Genomic DNA, 24,675 nt, shown 5'->3' with positions numbered 1-24,675 from the left:
TACAAAAAAATTGTCAGGAACTAGCAATGCAGCTCAGAAATTTCATTGAGCAATTCCTTTCTTACTGACAGTAAAATAACCGAACTGGTCTTGTAATAGTGAATAATGGGCCTACGGGTCTTGTAAAACTGAAAATACTGCCTCCCTAGAAATTAACCCCAAAAAATGAGTACAACAAAATTAAACCACGAGTTTAGCAAAGCTATGGTAACTCAGTTATTTTGAATTTCTGAAAGCATGCCCTGGGATCAACATCTTGTCAGCTCTGATCAACGACTTTATCCAACAATCTTGATACAATTTTAAAAGGGTACTCAATGTACAGAATATTTGAAGTTTGAACTGCTGCAACTCCAGCGAGCAGAGAGCAACAGGAATAACACTTGTATAACATTAAGCATGATGAAACCATCGGCATGAACTGGATACGTTGACGAATCATCTGTTATCCATGAATTCTAGCTGCGCCAGGAACCAGTTTGAACCATCTAAAAATTGGTGCTTCTCCATATTCATGTTCTGCATTGCCTACAAGATAGATCCTTTTATGACAAGCAGCTCTCTGATGATGTCTGCAGTTGGCATCCTACTGGATGGCAATTCCTCAGAGCACGACAATCCAAGTTTAAGTAGGGCAATCAGGCAATCAGTCTTTCTATTTTGCGATGAATCACCCTCACCCACACCCTGAAATTCATTCTCGAGGCTCAACGACAGACGCGTGTCAATGACGTCCATCGTTCCATTATGCAGGGCCAGCTCAACATATTCACGGAGGCTTAATCCCTCTCTGAAGGTGCTATCTGTGGGCCTCCTACCAGTTACCATTTCTAACACAAGAATTCCATAACTGTAGATGTCTCCATTTGTTGACACCACGTTCCCAGCACCATACTCTGTTCCATTAAATGTTTGGACAATATTAGACATCTGAGGCATGCTCGTCCTCGAAAAATAAAGATACTTAGGATGTGCACAATTGTAAATTTATATTGCAGTTGTAGTATTACAAAAACAAAAAAATGCCTCACATAAAAGTATAAAATTTCACTTCTGAGTTTCTCTGTCACCAAGCGTCAACAAAGGCAAATAATATAAATCATGAGGGCATCAGCAAAGTTTTATTTGATAATGACATTGAGAAAAAACAAACGCAAACAATACAAACCATAAGCATTGAAAAGAAGGAAATATGTATTAGACTAACCTGGGGCAGCATAACCGATTGTTCCTTTAAGTCCCATCGAGCTCATGGACTGTTGAACAGTTGAGCTTTCCTCAACAAGAATTTTAGCAAGTCCAAAGTCTCCAACATGGGCTACCATATCAGCATCCAAGAGCACATTACTAGGTTTAAGATCACAATGTATAACAGGTGCTAGACCATGACAATGAAGATAATCCAATGCAAAAGCCACATCGAGTAGTATGCTCACCCTCTCGATCAGATTCAAAAATTTCTGTTCCATTTGCCCATCTGTGTCAGGATGCAGCCAACCTTCTAAATTGCCATTAGGCATGAATTCATACACGATTGCTTTGAAGTCATTCCCATTATGATCAATGCTCAAACAAGTTGTAACTATTTTGACAAGATTTCGGTGTCTCAAGTTCCGTAGTGCTTCGCATTCAGCTACAAAACTCTTCATGGCCCCAGGAGTTTGAAGTTTTAGCACCTTCACAGCAACAACGTTCGTGCTTTCACCCAATTGACCATCTAGCTCCCCTTTGTACACGGTACCGAATGAACCAGAACCCAACAAATTTGTTGCTGAAAAACCATCTGTTGCTTTCACCAACTCTGAATAAGAGATAAGTGGGTGTCTTTGTCTCTGCATGGTTGTAATTGAAGGGATTTCCGTTTTGTTTCTTTTATGCCAAGTAAGAAGCTTGTAGAGCAACACAAGGATGATTAATGTTCCAACGAGAGAAGTAACAATAGGAATCACTAGGAGTTTATGTTTGTTCTTTGGTAACTGCAAAGGACATGGAGGCAAATGCATAGCAGGCATCCCACCGCAAAGTTTGCCATTGTGTTGGATTGAGATTGCAGTAGCATTAGCGAATACACCAAAAGTTGGTACCTCTCCCATAAAATTATTGAATGAAAGGTTTAGGTAAGATAGCATGGTAAGATTGCCTAAGAATTTGGTATCTGACCAGACAAATTATTGCTTGAGAGGTCAAGCCTTTGTAGACTTTTCAGTTGACTAAGATGTCCTGGGATGTTACCGTTTAAGATGTTATTTTGGAGGAAGAGATACCGGAGACCTTGACATTCCCCTAGGGCGGCAGGGATTTCCCCTGACAATTTGTTTGACTCTGCATTGAATTTGGCTAGACTTTTTAGATTTCCTATTTCTTGTGGTATTGATCCCTCCAGGCTATTATAAGATAGGTCCAAACCTATAGAGAGTGTGGATATGTTGAATAAACCACTAGGAATTGTGCCTATGAAGTTGTTATTAGCAAGATAAAGTTCCGACAGCATTGTCATATTTGCAAGTGTGTTTGGCAACCTACCGCTGAAGGCATTAGACATTAAGTACAGTGAAATTAAGTATCTGAGATTTCCTATTGCCAATGGGAATGATCCGTTAATATAGTTATCATTTACAAAGAACTTTTGCAAGTTTTTAAGCTTAGCCAAGGATGACGGAAGATTTCCTGTGAAAGAGTTATAGGCAAGGTCAAGGACTTGTAGGTTGAAGAGATTACCAATATCTTTGGGTATGCTTCCTGAAATTGCATTTGCTGAGAGGGAGAGAATTTTTAGCGAAGTGGAAAGATTGGAAAGTGAATCAGGAAGGGTTCCATTGAACTCACAAATACCAAGTATTAAAACCTCTAGCTGGGAGCAATTTGTTAATGCAGTTATGAATTCCCAATCTTTGGGTTCCTTGGCTCCAACTAAAGAATCCGTGAGCACTAGTCGGTTAAGATTTCTTAACTCTCCAACCTCTTTGGGAACAATGCCACTAAAAGGATTTGCACCAAGGACAATCATGAACAGATTGGAAGCATTAGCCAGTGAGGCAGGGATATGGCCATGGAAGTGGTTGTGGTCCATGTATAATATCTGGAGATTGGGAAGATTATCGAACGCATTAGGAGGTATGGCTCCATTTAGCATATTTCGTGAGACAGAAAGCACTGTCAATGATGAAATGTTCCAAATAGAAGTGGGTATTGGTCCAGTTAAATTGTTAAAGCCTACGCTGAGCATAGATAAATTTGGCAGCATACCCAAAGATGAAGGGATAGCTCCTGAAAGCATGTTGTTAGAAAAACCAATAGACAAGAGGTTTGTGAGGTTGCCCAAAGCAGATGGTATCTCACCATCTAAATTGTTGTGGGATAAAAACAATAATTCAATCGATGACAACTCAGCAAGAGATTGGGGAATCACTCCCGTCAAAAGATTCTTTCGAAGGTAAAGCTGGACAAGATTTTTCATGCTGGCACCTATCACGGATGGGATCTCACCTTGCAGTTGGTTGTTGCTCAGATCAAGCACCATGAGGTTGGTGCAACCTCCCATGGCTACAGGAATGCTTCCTTGGAGAAAATTTGTGCTCAAATTCAGCTCCTGAAGCTTGCTGAGACGACCGAGCTCAGGCGGTATATGCCCAACAAGCTGGTTGTTGCCAAGTTCAACCTTCTGGAGAAATGACAGGTTTCCCAAGAACGGTGAGATGCGCCCCGAGAGGTCGAAGGAGCTCAAGTGCAGCGAGACAACCCTATCAGGATGCCGACGACCGCAAACGACTCCTTGCCAGCTGCAGAAGTGACTGGACATGTTCCATGATGCCAGCGAGACCTTGGACGGGGTCGACAGCATGGACTTAAATGAGAGTAGCGCGAGCTCATCACCGGTGGCATTGCTGCTCCCTAGAGACACCAGAGCATGGGAACAGAAGAAGAACAAAGAGAAGAAGAACAATGTCATCGCTTCCTGCATCGATGAAAATGTGGGGCTACAGCCTACAAGAGCACACTTGCCTTCCTAGATACTATTGATCCTGCAGGAAGAGAAGGTAGATGTGTATTTATATACCAGTTTCTAAATCAGGGTTGAGACATCAGTGGTCAACAGGTCGTCTTCATCTAGCCTCCAGAGTTTGGCCAATAAAGCGTAGCGGGCGGGTTTCTAAGTCTTCCGGCATGCGGGCGCCACCAAAGCGTAGCCTTGATAGAAGGGTCCTTTAGTCTTTGGTCAATGTTCTTTTGCTATGGATGCAAGTTGGGACAGTAATGACGTGTGGAACTGACGTCCACTTTGTCGTGGTTGACGGGTAAAGGTGCTTTCTCCCACTAGAAATATACATGACTAAAGGGGCTGTTTGGGAGACAGGACTCCTGTCACATCGGACACTAAGTAGGAGTATTAAACGTAGACTAATTATAAAACTAATTGCACAACTAAATCGCGAGACGAATCTATTAAGCCTAATTAGTCTATGATTTGACAATGTGGTGCTACAGTTACCATTCGCTAATGATGGATTAATTAGGCTTAATAGATTCATCTCGCGATTTAGCCTAAGGGTTCTGCTATTAGTTTTGTAATTAGCTCATGTTTAGTCCTTCTAATTAGCATCCGAACATTGGACATGATAGGATTAAAGTTTAGTCCTTGGTATCCAAACGCCCCCTAAATACAGGAGACGTCATCTATCTCCCTGTCATCTAGGCTCTAGCTGCGAGGCAGTCTTTGGCTGGAGGTGGAAATTTAATGGCGCATTCCCCATTGGAAAAAAAAACACCATCTTCTTTCTAGCATCTTGTAATATTCCAAAATTTGAAATATTAAATTGAGAGAAATTTTAAAAATTTAAAACTTTTTGTTTGAATTGTGTGCATATTTGAAAATGGAAGGCAAATTCTACTCTCTTCTAGAAATTCCCTAATAAATTAAATCTCAATTTAATTTCAGAACTTTTGGTGCTAGTTTGATTCGGCTCTTTTTGGATTTTGTTGGATCTCAAAAATGAGTGTGTTTGAATTTTAAATCTAATTCAAAATTCAAACTAAATATAAATAAAAACAAAACCTAACCTAACATCTAACCTACCCAGGACGGCCCGAAGCTAAACCGGCCTAGCCCGCTCTAACCTCCCCCAACCGCATGCAGCCCAGCAGGTGAACCGGCCCAGCTAGCCTGGCCTGCTAGCCGCCCGCCTAGCCCCACCACCTAGCCAGCAGGCTGGCCCACTTCGGCGGCCCCGCCAGCCTGCCAACGCCGCCGTTCCCCTTCTCTTCTCTCGCTGAAGCGCCGGACCCGCCCGTCAGCCGACTGCCCCGCTACCCTAGCCCTGGCTGCAGGCCATAAATAGCCCTGACCAACAGCCTCTCCTCGACATCCAATCCAACCAGGGTTCTCCCCCTAGCCGCTGCCACCAACCGGGTAGAAGAGAGGTGAAGAGGAGGAGAGAAGGAGAGAAGAAGAGAGAAGGTGAAGGAGGCCATGCCCAAGGATGAGCCGGGCGTCGTGCTTGGAGGAGGAGCTGCTGCCGCCAGAGCTACTCTTCGCCGACACGCCCAAGGAGGAGCCAGGAGCCGTCGCCGCCGCATCGCGAGTCTTCACCAGCGTCGCCCGCCTCTTCTTTCTATCCTCACCGTGAGTGCCGCCACCTCTTCTTCCTTTCTCTTGGCGTTCTGTCCAGCCTTCGTGCCGCTACCGCCATTGCTCTGCCTAACCCGTCGCTCGCCGTTGTTGCGGGTCCAGGGAGCCGGAACCGTGCGCGCAACCATGGGCGTGCTGTGGGCAGGGAGTTCCCCTGTGCCACGCACGCGCAGCCGCCTCGCGCCTACCTTGCCGTGGCCAAAGGTTTTGCCGTTGGCGGAGCTGCAGCCTCACCGTGCAACGCGCTTGTCGCCGCTGCACCGCGCCGCGACGTCGCTCCGCCACTTCACCCGCAGCCAACCTACGCGCGTCGCATGCTCGGCCACACCAGCGTGGCGCACAGGATCCGGTCGGCACACCGGATCCCAAGCTAACCTGTTCAGCCACATGCGCACCACGTGGGTGCCACGTCGGATATGTTGGCCACGTGGCCGCCACGTGGAGCCACGTGGTGCTGACGTGTCAAAGGGTCGGGCCCAACGGCTAACCAGTGGGGTGCACTGGCTGACTGGTGGGGCCCATTGACCGCTGACATGTCAACATTGACCAAGTCAACGTTGACCGTTCACCCGGTCAATGTTGACCAAGTCAACATTGACTAAGTAAACATTGATCGTTGACCCGATCAACGATGACCATTGACCGGGTCAACGCTGATGTCAGCCAACACGTGGCACCCTACTCGTACTGCCACGTGGCGTAACCAGAAGATGACATGTGTCACCCTTATTAACATTTTCCCAAAATTAATTAAATAATTAAATAAATCTTTTAATCTTTAAAAATTCATAACTAATTCATTTGAACTCCGAAAAATATGAAATCAGTTGCATTAAATTCGTAGAATCGAGCCCATGAGCACCGCGGGAAGAAAAGTGGCACGGGTGGCTGATGTGTGGGGCCAAGCAGTCAGTTGCTTGTGATGTAGGAAGCATAACTATCCTTGAACTGAGTATATCTACTCCTTAACTGTTATACAACTCCTTGAACAATTATTATTATTACCTTGATTTCTCTAACTTATCGACTTAGTAACAACCCTAACAACATTTTTCAGATGTCGACCGAGGAGTGGCACCCTCCTTCTCGAAGCTCCAGTCGCACTGGGCTCACCCCCGGTTTTGAGGCTCTAACCAGGAAACCTGCCCACATGGTGGTTTTGAGGCCCAAACCGTCCATCTGTGCTTGGCCACAACATGACCTCCTCGATGTCGACAACTTGACCGACATTGTCTCCATACCGTCATGTTCTCTCGCCCTATCAGTGTTTTAACCTGGCAACTCGTCGAGGGAGTACCCAAGATGGTGTTTTGGTTGGTGGGTGTCGTCGGGAATCAAGGAGTCGATGGTGATGCAAGGAACGCGATTTAGATAGGTTCAGGCCGCTAGATCGTGTAATACCCGACGTCCTGTGTGTGGTATGCTTGTATCGCTTTGAACTTGGGTTTAGCTGTTTGGAGGGGGACCCTGCCCGCCCTTATATAGTTGGGGGAGCAAGGTTACAGGGTAGGAGTTCTAGTCAAACACGGTTACAGAGTCCTACTCTAACTCAGTAGAGTAGTTTTCTCGCGCATTCCGACTAGTCTTCGGGAGTCCATGCAGGCTACGTTACCCAGCGGCGTAGTCTTCATGTCCTGATCACGTCCGAGTACGCCCCTGAGTGGGCCATACAGGACCTACTTGTGGGCCCAGGGGTGTATGCCCGACAAGCCCCCGAGCACTTTGTAGTCGAGTGGAATAGTTCCAAGTACTCCGAAGACATCACCCGAGTATTTTCTGGTGCTCGCTGACTGCTTCTCGTTGCCGCTAGTCTTTGAGTATCCGAGTACTGTCACATGGCTGGAAGGTACTCTCTGCTTCGCTTGTTGTTGCTTCGAGTAACCTTTGTCTTGAATCTTTATATGGTAGTGCGATGACAATCGCACTCCATATGCAGTAGCCCCCAAGCCTTAGGTTGAATCGAAGAATCAGGCTGAGGGTCAAACTCATAATTTCACCTCAACTTCTCTTAGTCTTTGGAGAAAAAAGAAAACTTTGTCCAATGGGTGAGGTGTACGCAGCCCCCGAGCACTTGATCGACTACTCTTAGTCGGTGAAGGGGTCAACCTTTGGTTATTGTGACCGTTGGATTCTATATCTCATGGTAAATCCTGACGGCAATGGTCCATTGCTTGATTATTGGGCGAGTCCCTGAAATCTCGTGGTGGTTCATATCCGTTGTGCTGACATAAAGTGGAAAACCCAACACTTGTTTCCAAGTGCATTTTTCGTTAGATCTGCTAGAGCACCCTTTTGCAACCCTAGTGCCACCGCTACCTCTGTTGCCGCCGCCGCCATTGTTGCTCCTCCCTGCTTGAACTCGCAGAGTAGTCGCCACGGCAATCCCCATCTACCTTTCGGAATCCAGTGGATGCGCATCAAGAAGATGGGCAAAAAGTCCGAGAAAGTTCAGCGGAAGGCCATCGCTTTGAGCAAGGAGGAATCCAAATCCAGGAAGGGGAAGGAAGTGGAGCTTCTACCGCCTATGTGTGGCTCGACGAATCAAACCGCGCCGCCTCCTCCAGGCGCAACCTGGAAGAAATGAATGATGAAAGAATCGGCTATCCAAGACTTGGTGGATGAGAAGCTGCTTCAGCCAAAAAGTGTGCTTGAATGGAGATCCGCGTATAGCAATGCATGGTAGTTTGAGGAACATCCCCAGGAGACTGTGACGCTTGCACATTTCGTCGAGAGAGGCCTGACGCTTCCTACCTCTGACTTCTTTAGAGGTATTCTCGACTACTATGGCATTCAACTTGTTCATCTGAACCCAAACGGTGTTCTGCACTTGGCTATCTTCATCCACCTGTGTGAAGTATATCTAGATACTCTGCCCAACTTTGAGTTGTTTAGAAAGTTGTTTCGCTGTAAGCCGCAGCCCAGTGCGGCTAGGACAGAAGTATTTGGGGGAGCCAGCATCCAACTGAGAAACTCGGCAACATATCTCGACTACGAGTTGCCTGACTCCCATGGTGACTGGAAGAAGAAATGGTTTTATGTTGGTAACCATGATCCTATCTTACCAGTAGTCACAAGCCATACTCCAAGGTACTCGGACAAGTGGGTAGCAGAGCCGGATGGAGATGACTAGGAGGTTACCGACTTGTTGGAGAGAATCAGCATGTTGAAAACAGCGGGCCTAACTGGGATTAATGTGGCTGCCAGCTTCTTGAAGCGCAGGGTACAGCCTCTGCAGCAGCGAGATCGTTGGGGCTTCGAGTACTTGGGTTTTGATGACCCATCTTGTATGTCTCAAGAAGACATTTCTGATGATGCTGTGGAGGTACTATTGAGTAAGTTCTTCAACAACTTCCAAGGAGTACCAGTAGTCGAGGAAGCCATTCACCAATTTGATAGTTGGTTTGAGCCCAGAGAGATAAGTTGCTTGTGCGACTTTTCCTTTTCGTCGCTGACAGCAGTAGTCATTTGCTTTCTTGACTAGTAGAACCTTCCGAGTAAAATGCTGATTGTGAATTGTAGTCTTGAGTGTTGAGTGGTTACTAGACGCCACCAAGTGATGCCGGGGAACAGGCCAAAGGCGATGATCAAGTTGAGCCCCCGGCTGCACCAGCAAAGAGACGTCGGGTTGTGGTGAGGAAACGGTCGGCCATTCAACATGAGGAGACCGCATTGGTGATCACTTCCGCGAAAGAGCGGAAGTCCAAGGTATGTAGACTTGTACCATAATTTCAAGTAGTTTTGATTGATTTGTCACTTGTGAGTAGTCGAGTTGATGACACACTTGGTAGGTTGTCGAAGATGCTAGTCATAGTATTGAAAGGGCCGTGAACTGCTTGTCGTATGGCATCGACGAAGCCACTTCCACTAAAGTAGTCGAGATCGCCACAGAGGCAGCCGCGGGTGTGAGCGCTGTCGAGGAGGTGCTCATGGAAAATGTGCCGCCAGCCCCCGAGGTGATAGCACCTGAGCTGGTTACTGTTTCGGTAGTCGTCGAACTCGGGGGTACGGGAAGTGGGGTGATGGAGCCTTCTGCGACTGGCGTACGTTGCTGGTGATGGTGAGTACGCGTACGTTGCTGGTAGTCATGCGTGCGTAGTTTCAGCATTGATCCTCAGCTCGTTCGGCAGCGCGTTAAGCCGCTGCTGCGGCTGCTGGCTGCCGCAGCCGGTGCTGTAGCGCTGCAGCTGCTGCTGTAGCGCTGCAGCTGCTACTGCTGCCGCCGCTAAGCCTGGTAGTAACGGCCGTTTGGCCCGCCGGGTGTGCGTGCTAACGGGCCGTTTGGGCCACATTAGTTGCAAGGTTAAATTTAATCCGGTTGCAACTGAAATTTATGCAGGAAACCAATGAAGCAAACCGAATTTGCGTACTCTTTTTTACAAAATGAAACAATTAAAATGTACACGACTACAAATAATAATAGAATTGTTCATACTTGTAAAATATAAGGTTGTTAAAAAAATAGAAATTAAATTGTTCCTGTACCGAAACGAGCGAGAGATCGGTAACGACTTATCCTTACCAATTTCCAAAGTGGTTTCCGTATTGATACGCTACTACGTTCGAAAATAAATTTTGTAGCGGTAAACGCAACTACAATATCTAAATGGTGCGCGCCAAACATAACAAACACACTCGAGCTTACGAACGTACACACAACATATTACAAATTCGTACATACAAATTACAACATGATTTACACACATACATCCCGCGTCTACATCAACGAGATGCCCGCAGCAATCCAATCTCGCACACTGCCCATATCAGGTGTAGCATTAGCTGCCACCCATTCGGACACCGCATAGTCCGGTTCTCGCGCCCTGGACGATCATGCAGAACTATCATTTCCAACGTCCAACAAATAATTATGCAGTGCAAAGAAAGCAATAACAATCTTGGTTTGTCGTTCTCTCGAATATAGTGGCACTTCCCGCAGAATGTGCCACCTCGATTTCAGGACACCGAAGGCGCGTTCCACCACATTCCGAAGACTGGAATGGTGAAAATTAAATTTCTCCTCCAATGTGTCGGCCTCCCTTCTGCTAAACTCCTCGAGGTGATACCTGGTATTTCTATACGGGCCCAGATACCCTTCGCGAACGGCGTACCCCGAGTCGACCAAATAATAGCGGCCTGCAGGTAATCACAACAAATCAACATTAGTGCACCACATTTTCTTGATTAATCTACATGTGCCACTCTTATAAGTCACATACCTGCAGGTGGATGTGGGTACGTCCGTGCCGACATACAGTCACGCAATACCGCCATGTCGTGACATGAGCCTGCCATGCCAGCTCCTACGTACGTGAAACGCATGTCCATATCGCATATGGCTAGCACGTTGAAGCTTGTGAATCCTTCTCTGTTTAGGAAATCCAAACGGGACTCACGGCCGACAATTACTGGAATGTGCGTACCGTCAAGAGCACCTATGCACCCATCAAAGAACGGTGCATATTGGGTCAGCTTGTGACTGACCGTAGAGTACGCTCTATCCTTTGGAGCGATGACTTGCTGGGCAAACGAATACAATACATTCGCCACATGCGCCATCTTCCTACTCACCGTGTCCAGACTCCGGTCAAACCTTTCTCTAATCTGCCGGCAGGCCTGCTGTGTCGCACATGCCCACACAAACATACCTAACGCCTCAACGGATTCTACCCCTTGCGACGTTGTCAACCCATGGTTGCTAACCAACATGTCGTGCAAGTGAAGGAACGTGTCGGGATACATACGAAAATTGTCGTAGCACCGCCTCCTGTCCCGGAGGTTCAGCTCCACCCACTGCCGACCCGTCAGGCGTGGGAGCTCAACTGGCAAGTCAACAGGTCGGTTCCGTCTAGCACGATTTATGCTGCGAAGCTCCTCATATGCGGCTGCAGCTCCTCCTAAACATCTCATATCAAACACGGAGCTGCTGTCGCTGCCGGTGTCACTGTTGTGTTCCTCTGGAGCACTCATACTTGAAATACCTGTCGAAAATGAAAACACAGCTTATAAGACAAGGTGGACAACGTTATGTATACTGAGAGCAGGTAGAACTAGTTTGCAAAAAAATTTAACGTAACTTAACTTCAAAGTAACTTAGCAACATAACTTATACGTGCAACTGAACAGATACAACTAACTAATAGAATTGGTCAACAGTCAGATACACCAGAACATAAACAACCACTAATATAACAGAGAAAGGTTCAACGATTATTAACTTAAAAATGTTCAACCCAGCACACATAGAAAGGTTCAACCTCATCTACAAATTACAGAAGCTACATTCAATGTTCAACACAACACAAGTGCAACTAAGCTAAGAAAGAACCAGGCCACCATCACTTCTTGTGCATCATGTTCCAGAAGAAATTGATCCAACTCAATCGGGCATCTTTTGTGTCCAACCCTAAGAACGTGGTCCGACAATCCGAACTCTGCCCACAAGAAAACATGGCCTGGTTGTGAAGCTCCGACCCCTGCTCTATACCATCTTCTTTTAGGATCTGAAGACAACGATTTAGTTGTTCATGGGCACTCGGCGCACGTAGCAGGCTCCGCTTGGCCACACTATCAGATAGGTCCCTAATGTACTGCTCCAAGTTGTCACTTCTTTTTTTGGTGGGACTGTCCACTGAGTATTCTCGGACCGGCCTTTTTGACTTGGCACGAGCACTGAAACGAGCACTAGTAGCAGGGGCCTGCTCGTCCTCCAAGTCCACGAAATTGCCCTCAGTCCCCATGCTAGGTGTGCCCCCCATGCTAGGTGTGCCCTCCCGAATCCCTCCGGCCGAAAGCAATGTGCCCCTGTCTTGTGGTTCGTGGCCAAACAACTCGAACAGCAGGTCCAGCAAAGGTGGAGGCTTCACAGAATGCGGCTGTGACCTCACCTGGGTGTCCTGCAAAGTCCCATAAAATTAAAATATCAGCATTGGTAATGTAATAAATTACAAGTATGACGATCAGTAAGTTAGGGACGACGGAAAGTCCCTACCTGTTGGTCCTGCTCCCAATATGTGGCATCAGCCGACACCCCACCAGTTTGTGTGTCGCGCCCTAAACCAGTCGAGGTTTCCAATGCCCGCCAGCCGAAGAATTGCCTCCTCAAGTTGTTGAGCTTGTTCTGCAGCTGCTTCACTCCCAGTTGCAATCCAGTTGCTGCCCTGAACCTGGAGTGGACATTCCTCCATCCCAACTTAGTGAGGCATCTGTCGCTCCAGTTTAGCTGGTTCTTTTGTTCAATGCACATCTCCAGCAATATTTTTGTCGTGGGCTCATCCCAGCTGGCACGGTTACTCATCTGACCACACAGTAGCTGCAATTATATGGCACCGATCTATGGACAACTACGACCTACGTACACAACTAAGCAATGGAAAATGAAGAATTTGTTACTTGCCTTAGCAGGTGCTTTGTGGCGTTTGTGGCGAAAATTGTACGGGCACACGGGGGGAGGAGAGCAGGACCCAGTCGATGACGATGCCAGTGTGGGCACCTTTGAATGTGCCTCAGATTTGTGGTCCTTGCACCCTTCCTCCTCAAGCCTGAAAGGTTAAAAAAAAATCAGAAGGTTAAAAAAAAATCAGAAGGGCAGATTACACATATATGGGTCTAAGTACAAGCTAAACATGTAGGACAGAATATGCTCTACTGCCAAAGGGAAACTTGAAATAATTGTTACAGATTAGCTATCTTAAAGTATGGAATATTGGAATATGCTCAAGTCATGATAATATATTTCAGAACACAAACAGTTATAAGTCTAGGCTGTATTTGTTATAGGGTAAGTGTAGCCGTCTTCAAGGTTCAATGATGATGATTTGATTAAATCAAAAGGTAAGCAAAGATTCTTTGATGAAGCAGATCTAGAAAATTAAAAAATTAAGGCACAAAATCATCACAATAAGGTGGCTACCGACCTGCAGTTGAAGAAAAAAAATGTAGACACCAAAAGTCTAAAACGAACCAGCTGTGTAGACTGAGTCAAAAGAAGCAATGGGATTGGACCAAATGCTGGGTCTACAATTAGCATTTGAATGTGCAGCTATGAAAAATGCATGTGGAAGACGTATTTGTACTGATTAAATGTGCCTTGCACATCTAGGATGCATAAAGATATGGCATAGCAATAAATTCAGGAGACAAAGAGAAATCTAGCAGAGGTAAATCTAGTGAAAACTAGAATCAGGAATTCTGGATAAAGGACAGAACCTAACACTTCATGGAGAAAGGCATCAGAACAACGGACTTTAGCCTTGTACTGAAATAAACACATATTGACACTTCTTGGTTGAAGGTAATTCAGGTTATCTATCAAATTTATCCACATTTCATCCATCATTTAGATGGCTGCCCCTTTGATTTCATACAATTGTCACAACAAAAATGTCCACTCCAATCTCCATAATGACCTACAGCTTCAGTCTGCCTCTCACATACTTGTAAAAATCAGGAAGTGTAACTTATGAGGACCTTTTTTGTTTAGCTGACATTCCTGGAGCTAACAAGTAACTAATGTCTACTTGAACTAAGTGTCGAAGACATTGTCAATTCATACTGCATATATACTTATGTCAGCAAACTATGAAGTAATCTAGTATGTCACACAAAGTATATGCCTCACAAACCAGGGGATAAATTAAATCAAACCATTCAAGCTATAAACTGATGTTTCACTTTCAGATACGCTAGATGTAAGGAACAACCCATGAAATAACCTCAATCCTAGTTGAGGCCTTCCTTTTATCACAATGGGCAACAATACGCAATAAGGTATGTACTTGACCAGATCATGTATGTAGTGAAATGTGTAACAGATTTCATTCATTCACTAGGGGCTCAGGGGATGCGGTAGCATCCATACCTGTGAGCGGAGGTGATGCAGGGGGCGACGGCGCGGGAGAGGGTCCGTCCACCCGACGGCCCACCGGCGGCGGCAGCGCGTGGGCCGGCTCGGAGCCGCGGCGGCGGATCCGGAGGGACGGGCGGCGGCGGATCCGGACGGCCCACCGGCGGCGGCAGCGCGTGCGCCGGCTCGGAGCCGCGGCGGCGGATCCGGAGGGACGGCCGGCGGCGGATCCGGACGGAGGGACGGAGGGGGCGCGAGGCAGCGAGGGAGCGGCGGAGCGAGCGCGAGGCACTGAGGGAGCGCGCGGGAGCGACGGAGCGACGGGCGAGCGCGACGGAGCGCGGGCGCCGAGGGCCCGCCGGCGGCGCAGACCGGGCGGAAGGGACGGAGCGGGGAGCGGAGGGAGCCGTGGCGGCGGATCTGAGCAAGGCACGGTGGGGAGCAACCGACGGAGGGGGCGAGAGGAGGGAGGCACTGGCGCGTCGGTGCGTCGGTGCGGCGTTAGCTAGTTACCAACGACGGCTTCCGCTTGTGACGGCTTCCGAAGCCATCCGAACGGCTTCCGCTGATAAGCCGCAGCCGCAGCAGCGGCTTTACGCGCTGCCGAACGCGCTGCCTGTCTGGACTTGGTGAAAATGTAGGAGATCTTCCTCATGTGGCGGCTATGGCGTTAGCTTCGAGTGATCAACCTGTGCCTGTGGAGAAAAAATGCCTTCGAGTGCCGCCCCGGACAGCTCGGTAAGTACTAAGTACTCATGTACTCATGCTTCCGACTTTTACATGCTGTAGCCGTTTGGTAAACTTTTGACTTGTTGAGAACAGGGACGCCGAAGAGACTATTCCCATCGAGGGAAACGCGGAGTTGGCTCAAGGTCCGTCAACTGTAATCCTTGCATCCGCTCCTATGCTGGATTTGACAGAAGACGAGCCACCCCACCTTGATGGTGGGAGTCTTGTGAGTATGACTTTTAATTTGTTGCAGGATGTAATCCAGTCTTTGGAAAACCCATCGCCCTGGTTGATGACATGGCGACTACGACCGATCCAAGGGCGGATGCCTTGGCTTTAGTCGTAGTGGAGGAAGTGGCGTCTACTAAGAAAGGAGGTGTATTACCTGGGGAGGTGGCGGGTAAGGGTATCCTCGAGGGAGAGACCTCATTTACCCATGAGCCGATACTCGACCCTTTGCCGGGGTCTGGCATGAGTAAGGCGCTAGTGCCTTAGGATGCCGAAGTCGTGGAGAGCCCGGTGGTCGAGTTGCCACCGGAGTCAGAAATCCAGAGGGTAATCCAGAGCGTGAGTACTAGTTTCCAGGTATGCGTACGATCCCATGCTTTTAAAAGTATTGAGGTGCTTTTTTACAAAAGCTTTCTACTCAATGGATTTTAAATGTATACGTGAGCTCAGAAAACAAAATCAGCAAACTGGTTGCAAGGGTTGACAAACTCATGGACAGACGTTGATTACGTCACTTAACTATCTAGCCACCAATCGGTTAGTTGCTATATATAGTTGACCTTGAATTTGTAAAGATGCAAATGCAGAGACATTATCCATTTATATAGACGATTGTATATCCAAGTAGATATATAATGTGGGTGCAGACATTATTCAGTCAATGTCACAGAAATTTTAAAGCTCTAATTCACTCCTTTCGGCAGATAATCGACCACATTGTTCCCTTTGATTGCGTGATTATCGGGTGTAACTTAATCCGAATCTTTTGTTAAGTGACTATTAGCTGCTAATGATTATTCAACTTCGAGGGTAATTACTTAAATTAATCGTAGCGTATACTTAACTTCAAGCAATGTGATGTCAACAAATAATTGAGCTAATCTGTCAGGTGCTGATTACGAGGACATACCTGGTCCAATTCTTTTTAGTGAAAGATGATCACAACTTTTGAATGTTCAACTGACATTTTTTAACATGTTGATTTTTTAATCGACACTATCTCAAATGATTTTGAAGTTTGACTTGAGACGGTGATGCTATCCGTTGTTGTTGGGCATAGACATACAAGGCCCAAAAGAACGAAAACTTCCAGCCCACTTGACGCTGGTCAAAGTCTGAAAAGCAAGAGCCCATGATCAAACTTCTTCACAATTTTTTTCCTTCTCCTATCTTCTTCAGCGGCTGAACAACCTGTGTGCAACTATACATGGGCACATCGATGTGAACATTCATCGAACAACCTGTGCTGGAGCCTTGCGTAGTCTTCCAACGTGTAACCCATCGTCTCTCTAGCTGCTAGCTCTCTCAACGACTGTGGGACGAGCGATCAGGACGAGGAGGCGACTGGGGATTTGAGAGTTGCTCAGAAAGGTCGCTTCTTTCACGTCAATGTCATGACCAAGAAGGCGCTCAAGAGGCACAAGCTAGCATCTGGATGAACGCACGGTGAGGAGGCTGGCTCTCGTACTACTGAACCTGTCTGACTATATATATATTTTTGAAATGTGTGTCTGACTATATCAAATCGATTCAGAGTTGTGTTGTGTACTCAGTAGTATCTCTATTCTCTAGCGGGCCTGCAGGTGATCTGATGTATGGGTGTGGTGGTCGGCCCAGTTGGCCCCTTGGAGCGCTTGCGTATGGGTATATTACCATCGCTGCATCCTCTGTAAGGAATCATCATCGTTGAACTCATACCTGAAACTCTGAACCTGATAACTTCGTCGTCTTCCGATCCCGATTCTGCCCGCGCTCTGTTCTTCCTCCCAAACCCAAAATTCCTTGCCATCCTGCCTGTTTGCGTTGCTAGCTAGATTCTGAGCCAGATCATAATAGTTCCTCCCGCCGCCGCCGTGCCCAGTGACGATGTGGGCCAGCGTGCTAGCCGCACATATAACACGGGGCTTTACGAGGCGGCGCGGGAAGAGTGGAGGGCACCACTGCTCCCACGAACCACCGCTCGTCCGCTTGGTTGCCGCAGTTTGGTCGTCGGAGGCGAAGACGAAGACGAAGACGCGCTTGGCCACGGTGCACGGAGCGGACCAGAAGACAAGGTTCTTCACCGCGCCGGGCTGCGCATGAAGCCAAGCAAGCACGCGGCTGCATTGCGGCAAAGGTTGGTGTCTCCTGCATCTGCAGGCCAAGTGCTCGATGCTTTGCCTGCAAGAATTACATCCCCTGTTCTTGGCTGCTGCATCCTTTTTCCCTCTTTTGCTATCAAGTATCAACCAAATGTAGTAACCATTGATATATCAGGACATGCTAGTGGAGGCGTATTAATCAGTTGATTCTCATGCATACGGAGGAGCGAATACTTAAAAAGCTTGTGTTTTTCTTACTTGCAGGAATGCTTGCCCTGTTTTTCGTGTAAAACTTGATCTTCAGTATCAAGGGGAGAGAGAGAGAGAGAGAGAGAGAGAGAGAGAGAGAGAGAGAGAGAGTTGTCTACAAAAAAATTACAGAGAAGAGGACGGAAGGAGAGTTCAGCAGAAGACAAAATCTATTGCAGAATTTGAAGAACTGAACAGAGCTCATTTGTACAGTCACAAGTCACTGACAGAAGCAGTTGGAGCTCCAATGTTGTTTGTGCTGAAAGCCTTAATGGGCCTCTGGAGGAAATGTAGTGAACTACCCGCAGTATCTTTTCAAGTCCAGCTGGTTGTGACCTACCCTGGTGGCATTTTTATGGTACTTGGTTAAGCTACTCATAAATTGATCTGCAAAGTTGAAAAAAGTGCGACTGATTAGCTCTAGCTTATACTCATGGAAATCACAAACAGGAAGCACATAAGTTTTATTAGAAAACTTGAATGCTGGATTTAGAAAAATAAATGTGGTGGTCGTGAACTTACTATGTTAATGTTAATGTGTGCGAGCTTGTCTTTGTTCTCTTCTGACTCGCACCACTGCTGCAGTTCCTTGTTCCCAACAATAACTAACTGCTCGAGGTTGTTGAGCAGCTGTATACGTGCAGGCAAAGACTTGATGCTATCACAGCCCTTGATCACAAGTGTTTTGAGAGAGGAGATGTCGCTCAGCCATTCTGGTAGTGCTGATATGCTGTCACAACAATTCAAATCGAGTAACTGAAGGGAGGAGAGTTTCTGTATGCCCTCCGGCAAGCTCGTTAGATGTGAACACCAGGAGAATTCCAACTCCTGGAGGGCAGGGAAGTGGTGAAACAGCCTGAAACTGCCATGCTGACTTGTCATGCTGATAGCCAGGCTGGTGGTACTTGGATTAGAGTTGCAGCAATGGCTGCTGGTTTGTATCTCCTCCAGTGAAGATATAACTTGGTCGCTTTCTAATATTATGAACTCGTGACATTTGGGTGGGCATGGTTTCAACCTCAACTTTGGACATTTAGATACCTTGAGTACATCTAGCATAGGGAACATGAACTCCTCCACACCATCTTCGCCAAGGGATGTTGTATTCCACTCCTCCAAACCATCCATCTCCGCCACTGTGAACTTTGCCAATCGGGGGAACGCTCCTTTGCCACCGCAGATACCCCCGTCAATTTTTGTAACTTTGGGTAAATTTGAGAGACGCAAGCTTTCTAGGTATGGCAACTGTCCAAGTGGTGGTAGGTTGAAACATTTAGGCACATCCTTCAATGCAATGGAAGTAAGATTCGGGAGATGACGAGAAATGGCCATGAGCCAGCCAGGAAAGCTCGAACTGCTATAACCTTCTAGACTCAAGTCCTTTAGGCTCATTGGTGGCACTAGTTGTCCCAACAAATCCACGTCCTCCAGATCTCGATCAGCTCTCCGAGTCCAAGCCAGTTTCAAAGTCAAAAGATTATGTTTGGTCAACAGCTTAAGTCTCTGTGCTTCCTCCAGAACTCTTACGTTTTCAAGGGAAACTATATGTAACTCACCGACATTTTCACCCTCAAGCACATGCAGATTGCTATGAGCACTGATGTCATCAGCACGAACTTTAAAGAGTGGTAATGTTAGTGAATAATGCAATAGAGAACTGGCCTGATCAATCAATTTGTGTGAGCACCCATCCAGCAGTACAGACTTCAGCCCAGTTGCACCACCTATACTCTCTGGCAGGTACTTGAGCAGTCGACAATTCTCGAGATTCAGTGTATGCAGCCTTTTGAGATTACCAATACTTTTTGGTAGATACATAAATCTGATCGATGATAGGTCCAGATGCTCCAGATTGGTAAGTGTACTGATAAAATTAAGATTGACAAAGAGTCCAAATGGGAAACATTTCAATTTCAAAACCTTAAGATTGGTGAGGTTTCTCATAGTTACAAGTAGATCTTCCATCTCGAAATTCAGCAAGCACCTCATGTTTGACATATCCAGATATTGTAATGCGGTGAGGCCATGCAGAGCTGCCGCTAAGCCTTTCTCAATATAGCAGCTTCTCAAATCTAGATGCAATAAATTACGGAGCCTCTTAAGTGACTCTGGAAATTCCATGACACCACACCATGACATGTTTAAATGTTGTAGATTGACCAGGCTGCCTATAGCTTCTGGTAGCCGTGTGATATAACGACAAGATGATAAGTTCAAATACTGGAGATGTGTGAGGCCACACAAAGATTCAGGTATTTCCTTGACACCGGAACATTCAGATAAATCAAGATGATGCAAATTTGTGAGATTAGCAAGTGAATTTGGCAGTTCTCTTATCCCAGAACAACCTGACATGTCAAGATGCATGATACATTTTAAATCACCAAATGATCCTGGCAGTTTTGATATGCCAGAACAACCTGACAAACCCAGATATCTCAGACACGAGAGCTTGCCCATTGATTCTGATAGTCCAGAAATGTGAGCAGATCCATCCAGGTTTAGGTACTGCAGTTTTGATAGCTCAGTCATAAACTCTGGGAGAACTTCATTTTGCATTCGTGGAGCAGTAAGGTACTTCAGCTGCTTCAGTTGCCCAATTGAGGCTGGCAACAGTATACTAGAGCATCCACTAAAATCCAAAATACGCAAGCACTTTGCAAATGAAAATGCCCCACAAGAGAGATCCAGCTTGCCGCTATCTGAGAAATGAACTGCCCTCACCTTTGAGGGTAAAACATTGGATAACCTTGTTGCGTGGTCATATTTGGTAACCGATGCATAGCGACAATGTTTCTGGCTATGTGCATTATTATTCTTCGATGCAACATAAGAAACAATTAACTCATCACCCACAATTAATGCTGCCAGATCATGCACCAGGTCGTGCATAGTGTACCGCTCCATATGATCTCCCGAAGTCTGAAATGATAAGTTAACCATACTCCATTAAAATATCAACTAATAATTTCTTCATTTTGTAATAAAATTTAAATCATAAGTTTACATGTGTATAAACTATGTGGTTTACTTATTAGTAAATATATATTGTATATCATAACTTCACCAAAGAAATATTACTTATTAAAAAAGTAAAACATACTATCGGTCCTCAAAATTGTAACGTTATGTCATCCCGGCCGAACTAGCAAAATGAACAACCAGATCCCCAAACTTGCTAATTGTACCATTTCCTACAGGCTTCGACCATCGTCGCTCTACCTACTCACCTCCAGCGCCTTTAATGCCACATGGAAGCAAGCAAAATTACCTCTTCTCTCTCAACGTTCTCTCTCCATGAAACTAATAGGCAAGCCAACAGCTCCCTTCTGGAGGCTGAAGTAGAGCACCACAAGTCCCTCAAGTATTTTTCATCCCTTAAGTATTGTAAAAGTGTGACATTCATCTCTCATGTTTCATTTGCTGAAAATCAACCCCACCTAAGTTTGACAAAGGTTCAATGTCATCTAATGACGGTTTGTGACATGAAATTATCTGACTAGTCCTTGCTTAGCAATGTAATATGCTGAGTCGAAGATGTAAAACCAATAAAAATTAATAAATCCTCTAAATTTCCTATCAAATAAAAATTATCGGAAAAATTAACAGAACTGATTCACACGGAGCTATTATAGCAATTGCCTCAACATTAGAAATAGCTAAGCAGTGACTAGTAAGATGATTACATGGCCTAAAGTGATATTATATGACACTAAACTATTATCAAACTTTGGTGGGATGATAAATTCATCGGTTTAGTAAGTTAGGGGGCTGATTTACACCAAATGAAACATAAAGAATGAATGCCACAGTTTTGCAATACTCGAGGGATGAAAAGTGCACTTTTCCTATTTCTATTCCTTAAGTATTTTAATGTTTTACTTGATGCAAATTGATCCCTTAACTAATTATATCGGTGCACTAATCATCCTCACCTCGACTTAACAATGGTTTAGTGCATAGTTTATGCCACGCAATCATCTACAATCATCTGACTAATCACTACTTAACATTGAGGTTTCCTAGCCACACTGCCACATCCGAAAAGAGGACCTCGCTGGAGCTTTGGTGTAGGGCGGTTTCGAGCATTTCTTAGATACTTAAAGACATGTTGACACTATTACATCAAACATTTGTATAGTCGGTCGGTTTAAGCAAGCACCTGCAGCTGAACACCCGTGAAAACATGGATTTTTGCAAGTGAAAAAATGGGCAACAAGATATAAACATCTACTAGAAACAGCATAAAAAATTTGAGAAAAAATCATTTTTGCACCTGAGCCGACCCGACTAGCCAGCCTTATCTATACTTTAACTGAATTTAGGATAAAGATTACCCATGGCAAAAATATTATAATTCCATATCCTATAATAGTAAAAAGTCAAATGTCATCAATTGAGTTGTGGTAATGACTAGTAGTACGCAAAAACAACCAATATGCCAACAGATCAATCAGCAGGCAAGAGTAGTGTTCTGGTAGTTATATATACTTCAACATTACCTTGGGCAACTTTGAAACTTGAAGGAAGGACATGCCCAAAAGTTGCCTGGTGTATTCCTTCCCCTTCGATGGCTTGATAAAACCAAGAGCAATCCATTGGTGAATCAAATCATCTTCAGCAATATTATGGCCTTTTGGGAATATGGCACAATAAGAAAAGCATATCCTTAGCTGTGGTTGCATCCTTTCATAACTTAACTTCAAGGATGGTAGCACACCACCATTATCTTCAAAAGATTCATTCCAGATATCACTGTTGTTTATTTCAGTCCATCCGGACAAGTCTTTGGACTGTAGCATGTATCCAAGTGCTTGAGCTGCTAATGCCACACCTCCACATTTCTTTGCAATGTCCAATCCTATCTTCTCTAATCTTTCTTGGTAATGTTGATCTTCAAACCTGCTATACCTCTTAATTATTTCCCAGCATGTATAATCGTCCAAAGGCTGCAGCTTGTACGGTGTACATGTGGAAACTTTCCTTGCAATGTCTTCGTTGCGCGTGGTTACTATGACATCTATGGTAGTGCTCTTCTTGCCCACCTGAAGCATACTCCTCAGTTTCCCTAACTCAGTGTCCTTTTCCTCCCATAAATCATCTAAAACAATAAGAACCTTCTTGCCACGGAGTAGGTTATCTAGGCACTGATTTATAGCTTCCAGTGTATCCCTATTCTGTTGGCCTCCTTCTATTTGTATTAGAGAAATTATAGAGCTTCCTATTTTCTTTAGACTGAAATCCCGGGACACATAAACCCATATACGATGGTCATACTTCTTGAATTGCGCATCATTGTAAATTAGTTGTGCCAAAGTACTCTTGCCTATACCTCCAAGGCCATGGATAGAAACAATCACAGTCTCATCATTGTTGGTACCTGTGGATAAGAGGTTTATGACTTCCTTCTTTTCTCTATTCCTCCCAATTATTGGTTTTTCAGGCAAACGTGATGATGTTTCACGATCGTCATCATGTTGCTCAAGAGACGTGCAAGTGCCACCCTCTGAGAATTTAAAATCCCGAAAGTCCTTGTTGATTTTGCTCAGTTCTTCTCTCATACTCTTCATCCTATTAGCCACGACAATCTTCTTGTGTGCAACTGGTAGACATGAAAGCACTCCTGGCTTCTGCAAGAATTTCATTTATTCTTAGTTGGAATCTACACTAAGCAAAGAGGCTTCAGATCATATGAACTTACATGGAAATTGAACCACAAACTGAAGTAGGAACTGGCTAATCGGCTAGATATTTCAAATTTAAGAGATCTGTATGTTAGCTGATATGACCGATATTAACCGCTATTGGTGGTATCGGTACCAGATGGATAGCCTTCTATTCTGGCCTGGGCACCAGTCTGGCTGATGCCCGAACGGGATTTACAAGCTTACATGTCCCAGTGTAGCCTGTAGGTATTGAGCTATTATCCAACAAACATCATCAGGTATATGAAAGCCAGCCCAAGGAGTAGGCGATGAGCAGTACAATATTAATGGGGAAAAAATAAACCTTGCTAAAAACAAGGTATATTTCTTTGGCACAAAATCAATTATAGGAGGAAACTCAATAATCCAAATGACTCATATAAGTAAGTTTGTGCAATATTTCTTGCCTTAAATTTTAGGTGTATCCAAGTGTAACACACTTGCTATAGCCTAAAGTTTATTTGTGCGCACTAACTCACGGAGTCACACAGCCGCACCTAACCCCTCTGCACTAAATCTGATCTATATATCGAACATGCTCGAGATCGAGAAGACATTCTATTCTGGTCCAGAGTTATAGACATCTGGTTGAAAATAAGAGTGTCAAATTGATAATGAATTAGTTCTCCCCAGGAGGGATACGATAGGTTTCAAAGGAATTGAGCATGTATAACCACTCACCTTTGCAGTTAACCGGTCGCTAGTGTCTTGGTAGTCTTCGAGCATGTCGGCGATGTCTAAGGCAGCATGCTTGAGCCGCTTGAGCCACAGCTGCACCAACTTCTCCTTGGCCGACCGCCTCTCAGCATCCTGGAGCGCCGCTGAGATAGCCTCCAGCACCAAGTTCATGTCCTCCAGGTCGTCGCCGAAGTTCCAAAGCAAATTGGCCTGCTCTGCTATGGTGGCGGTCAGCTTATCTTTCGCGATGGCGACGATGGCAGAAGTGAGCAATCCAGCTAAGATCTCCGCCATGACTGCAGAGCTGTGAGACTTGTGCGAATGGTGCACAATTAATGGTATCCTGATTACCAGCTGGCGCCAGTGGGAGCGCATTAATGGTATCCTGATTAGCTGGCGTTGATGGACCAATAATGGTATCCTAATTACCAGCTGGCGCCAGTGTGGGAGCACACTAATGGTATCCTGATTAACTGGTGTTGACGGACCAATAATATATGGTATTGTATGGGCATTTTCAGTATCACTTAATATTGG

The 24,675-nt window shown here is 45.5% G+C and overlaps 1 protein-coding gene and 1 pseudogene across 1 annotated transcript; both read right to left on the bottom strand.

The window, feature by feature from the left end:
- Nucleotides 1–204: 204 nt before the first annotated feature.
- Nucleotides 205–4,036, bottom strand: LOC101775911 (annotated as a pseudogene).
- Nucleotides 4,037–17,705: 13,669 nt separating this feature from the next.
- LOC101775493 (putative disease resistance protein RGA1) lies at nucleotides 17,706–24,469 on the bottom strand. The gene is made up of 4 exons (XM_004979458.3): nucleotides 24,142–24,469; nucleotides 22,258–23,385; nucleotides 18,278–20,677; nucleotides 17,706–18,142 (listed from the first exon to the last, which is right to left on the bottom strand). The coding sequence occupies exons 1-4, from the start codon at nucleotides 24,430–24,432 to the stop codon at nucleotides 18,131–18,133; spliced, it is 3,831 nt and encodes a 1,276-aa protein (XP_004979515.2). The 5' UTR covers nucleotides 24,433–24,469; the 3' UTR covers nucleotides 17,706–18,130.
- Nucleotides 24,470–24,675: the final 206 nt, after the last annotated feature.

This window comes from Setaria italica, chromosome VIII (assembly GCF_000263155.2).
Source record: "Setaria italica strain Yugu1 chromosome VIII, Setaria_italica_v2.0, whole genome shotgun sequence".
NCBI classification, from domain to species: Eukaryota; Viridiplantae; Streptophyta; class Magnoliopsida; order Poales; family Poaceae; genus Setaria; species Setaria italica.
Note: the sequence above shows the minus strand (reverse complement) of the source record. Positions and strands in the feature narration are given on the sequence as shown.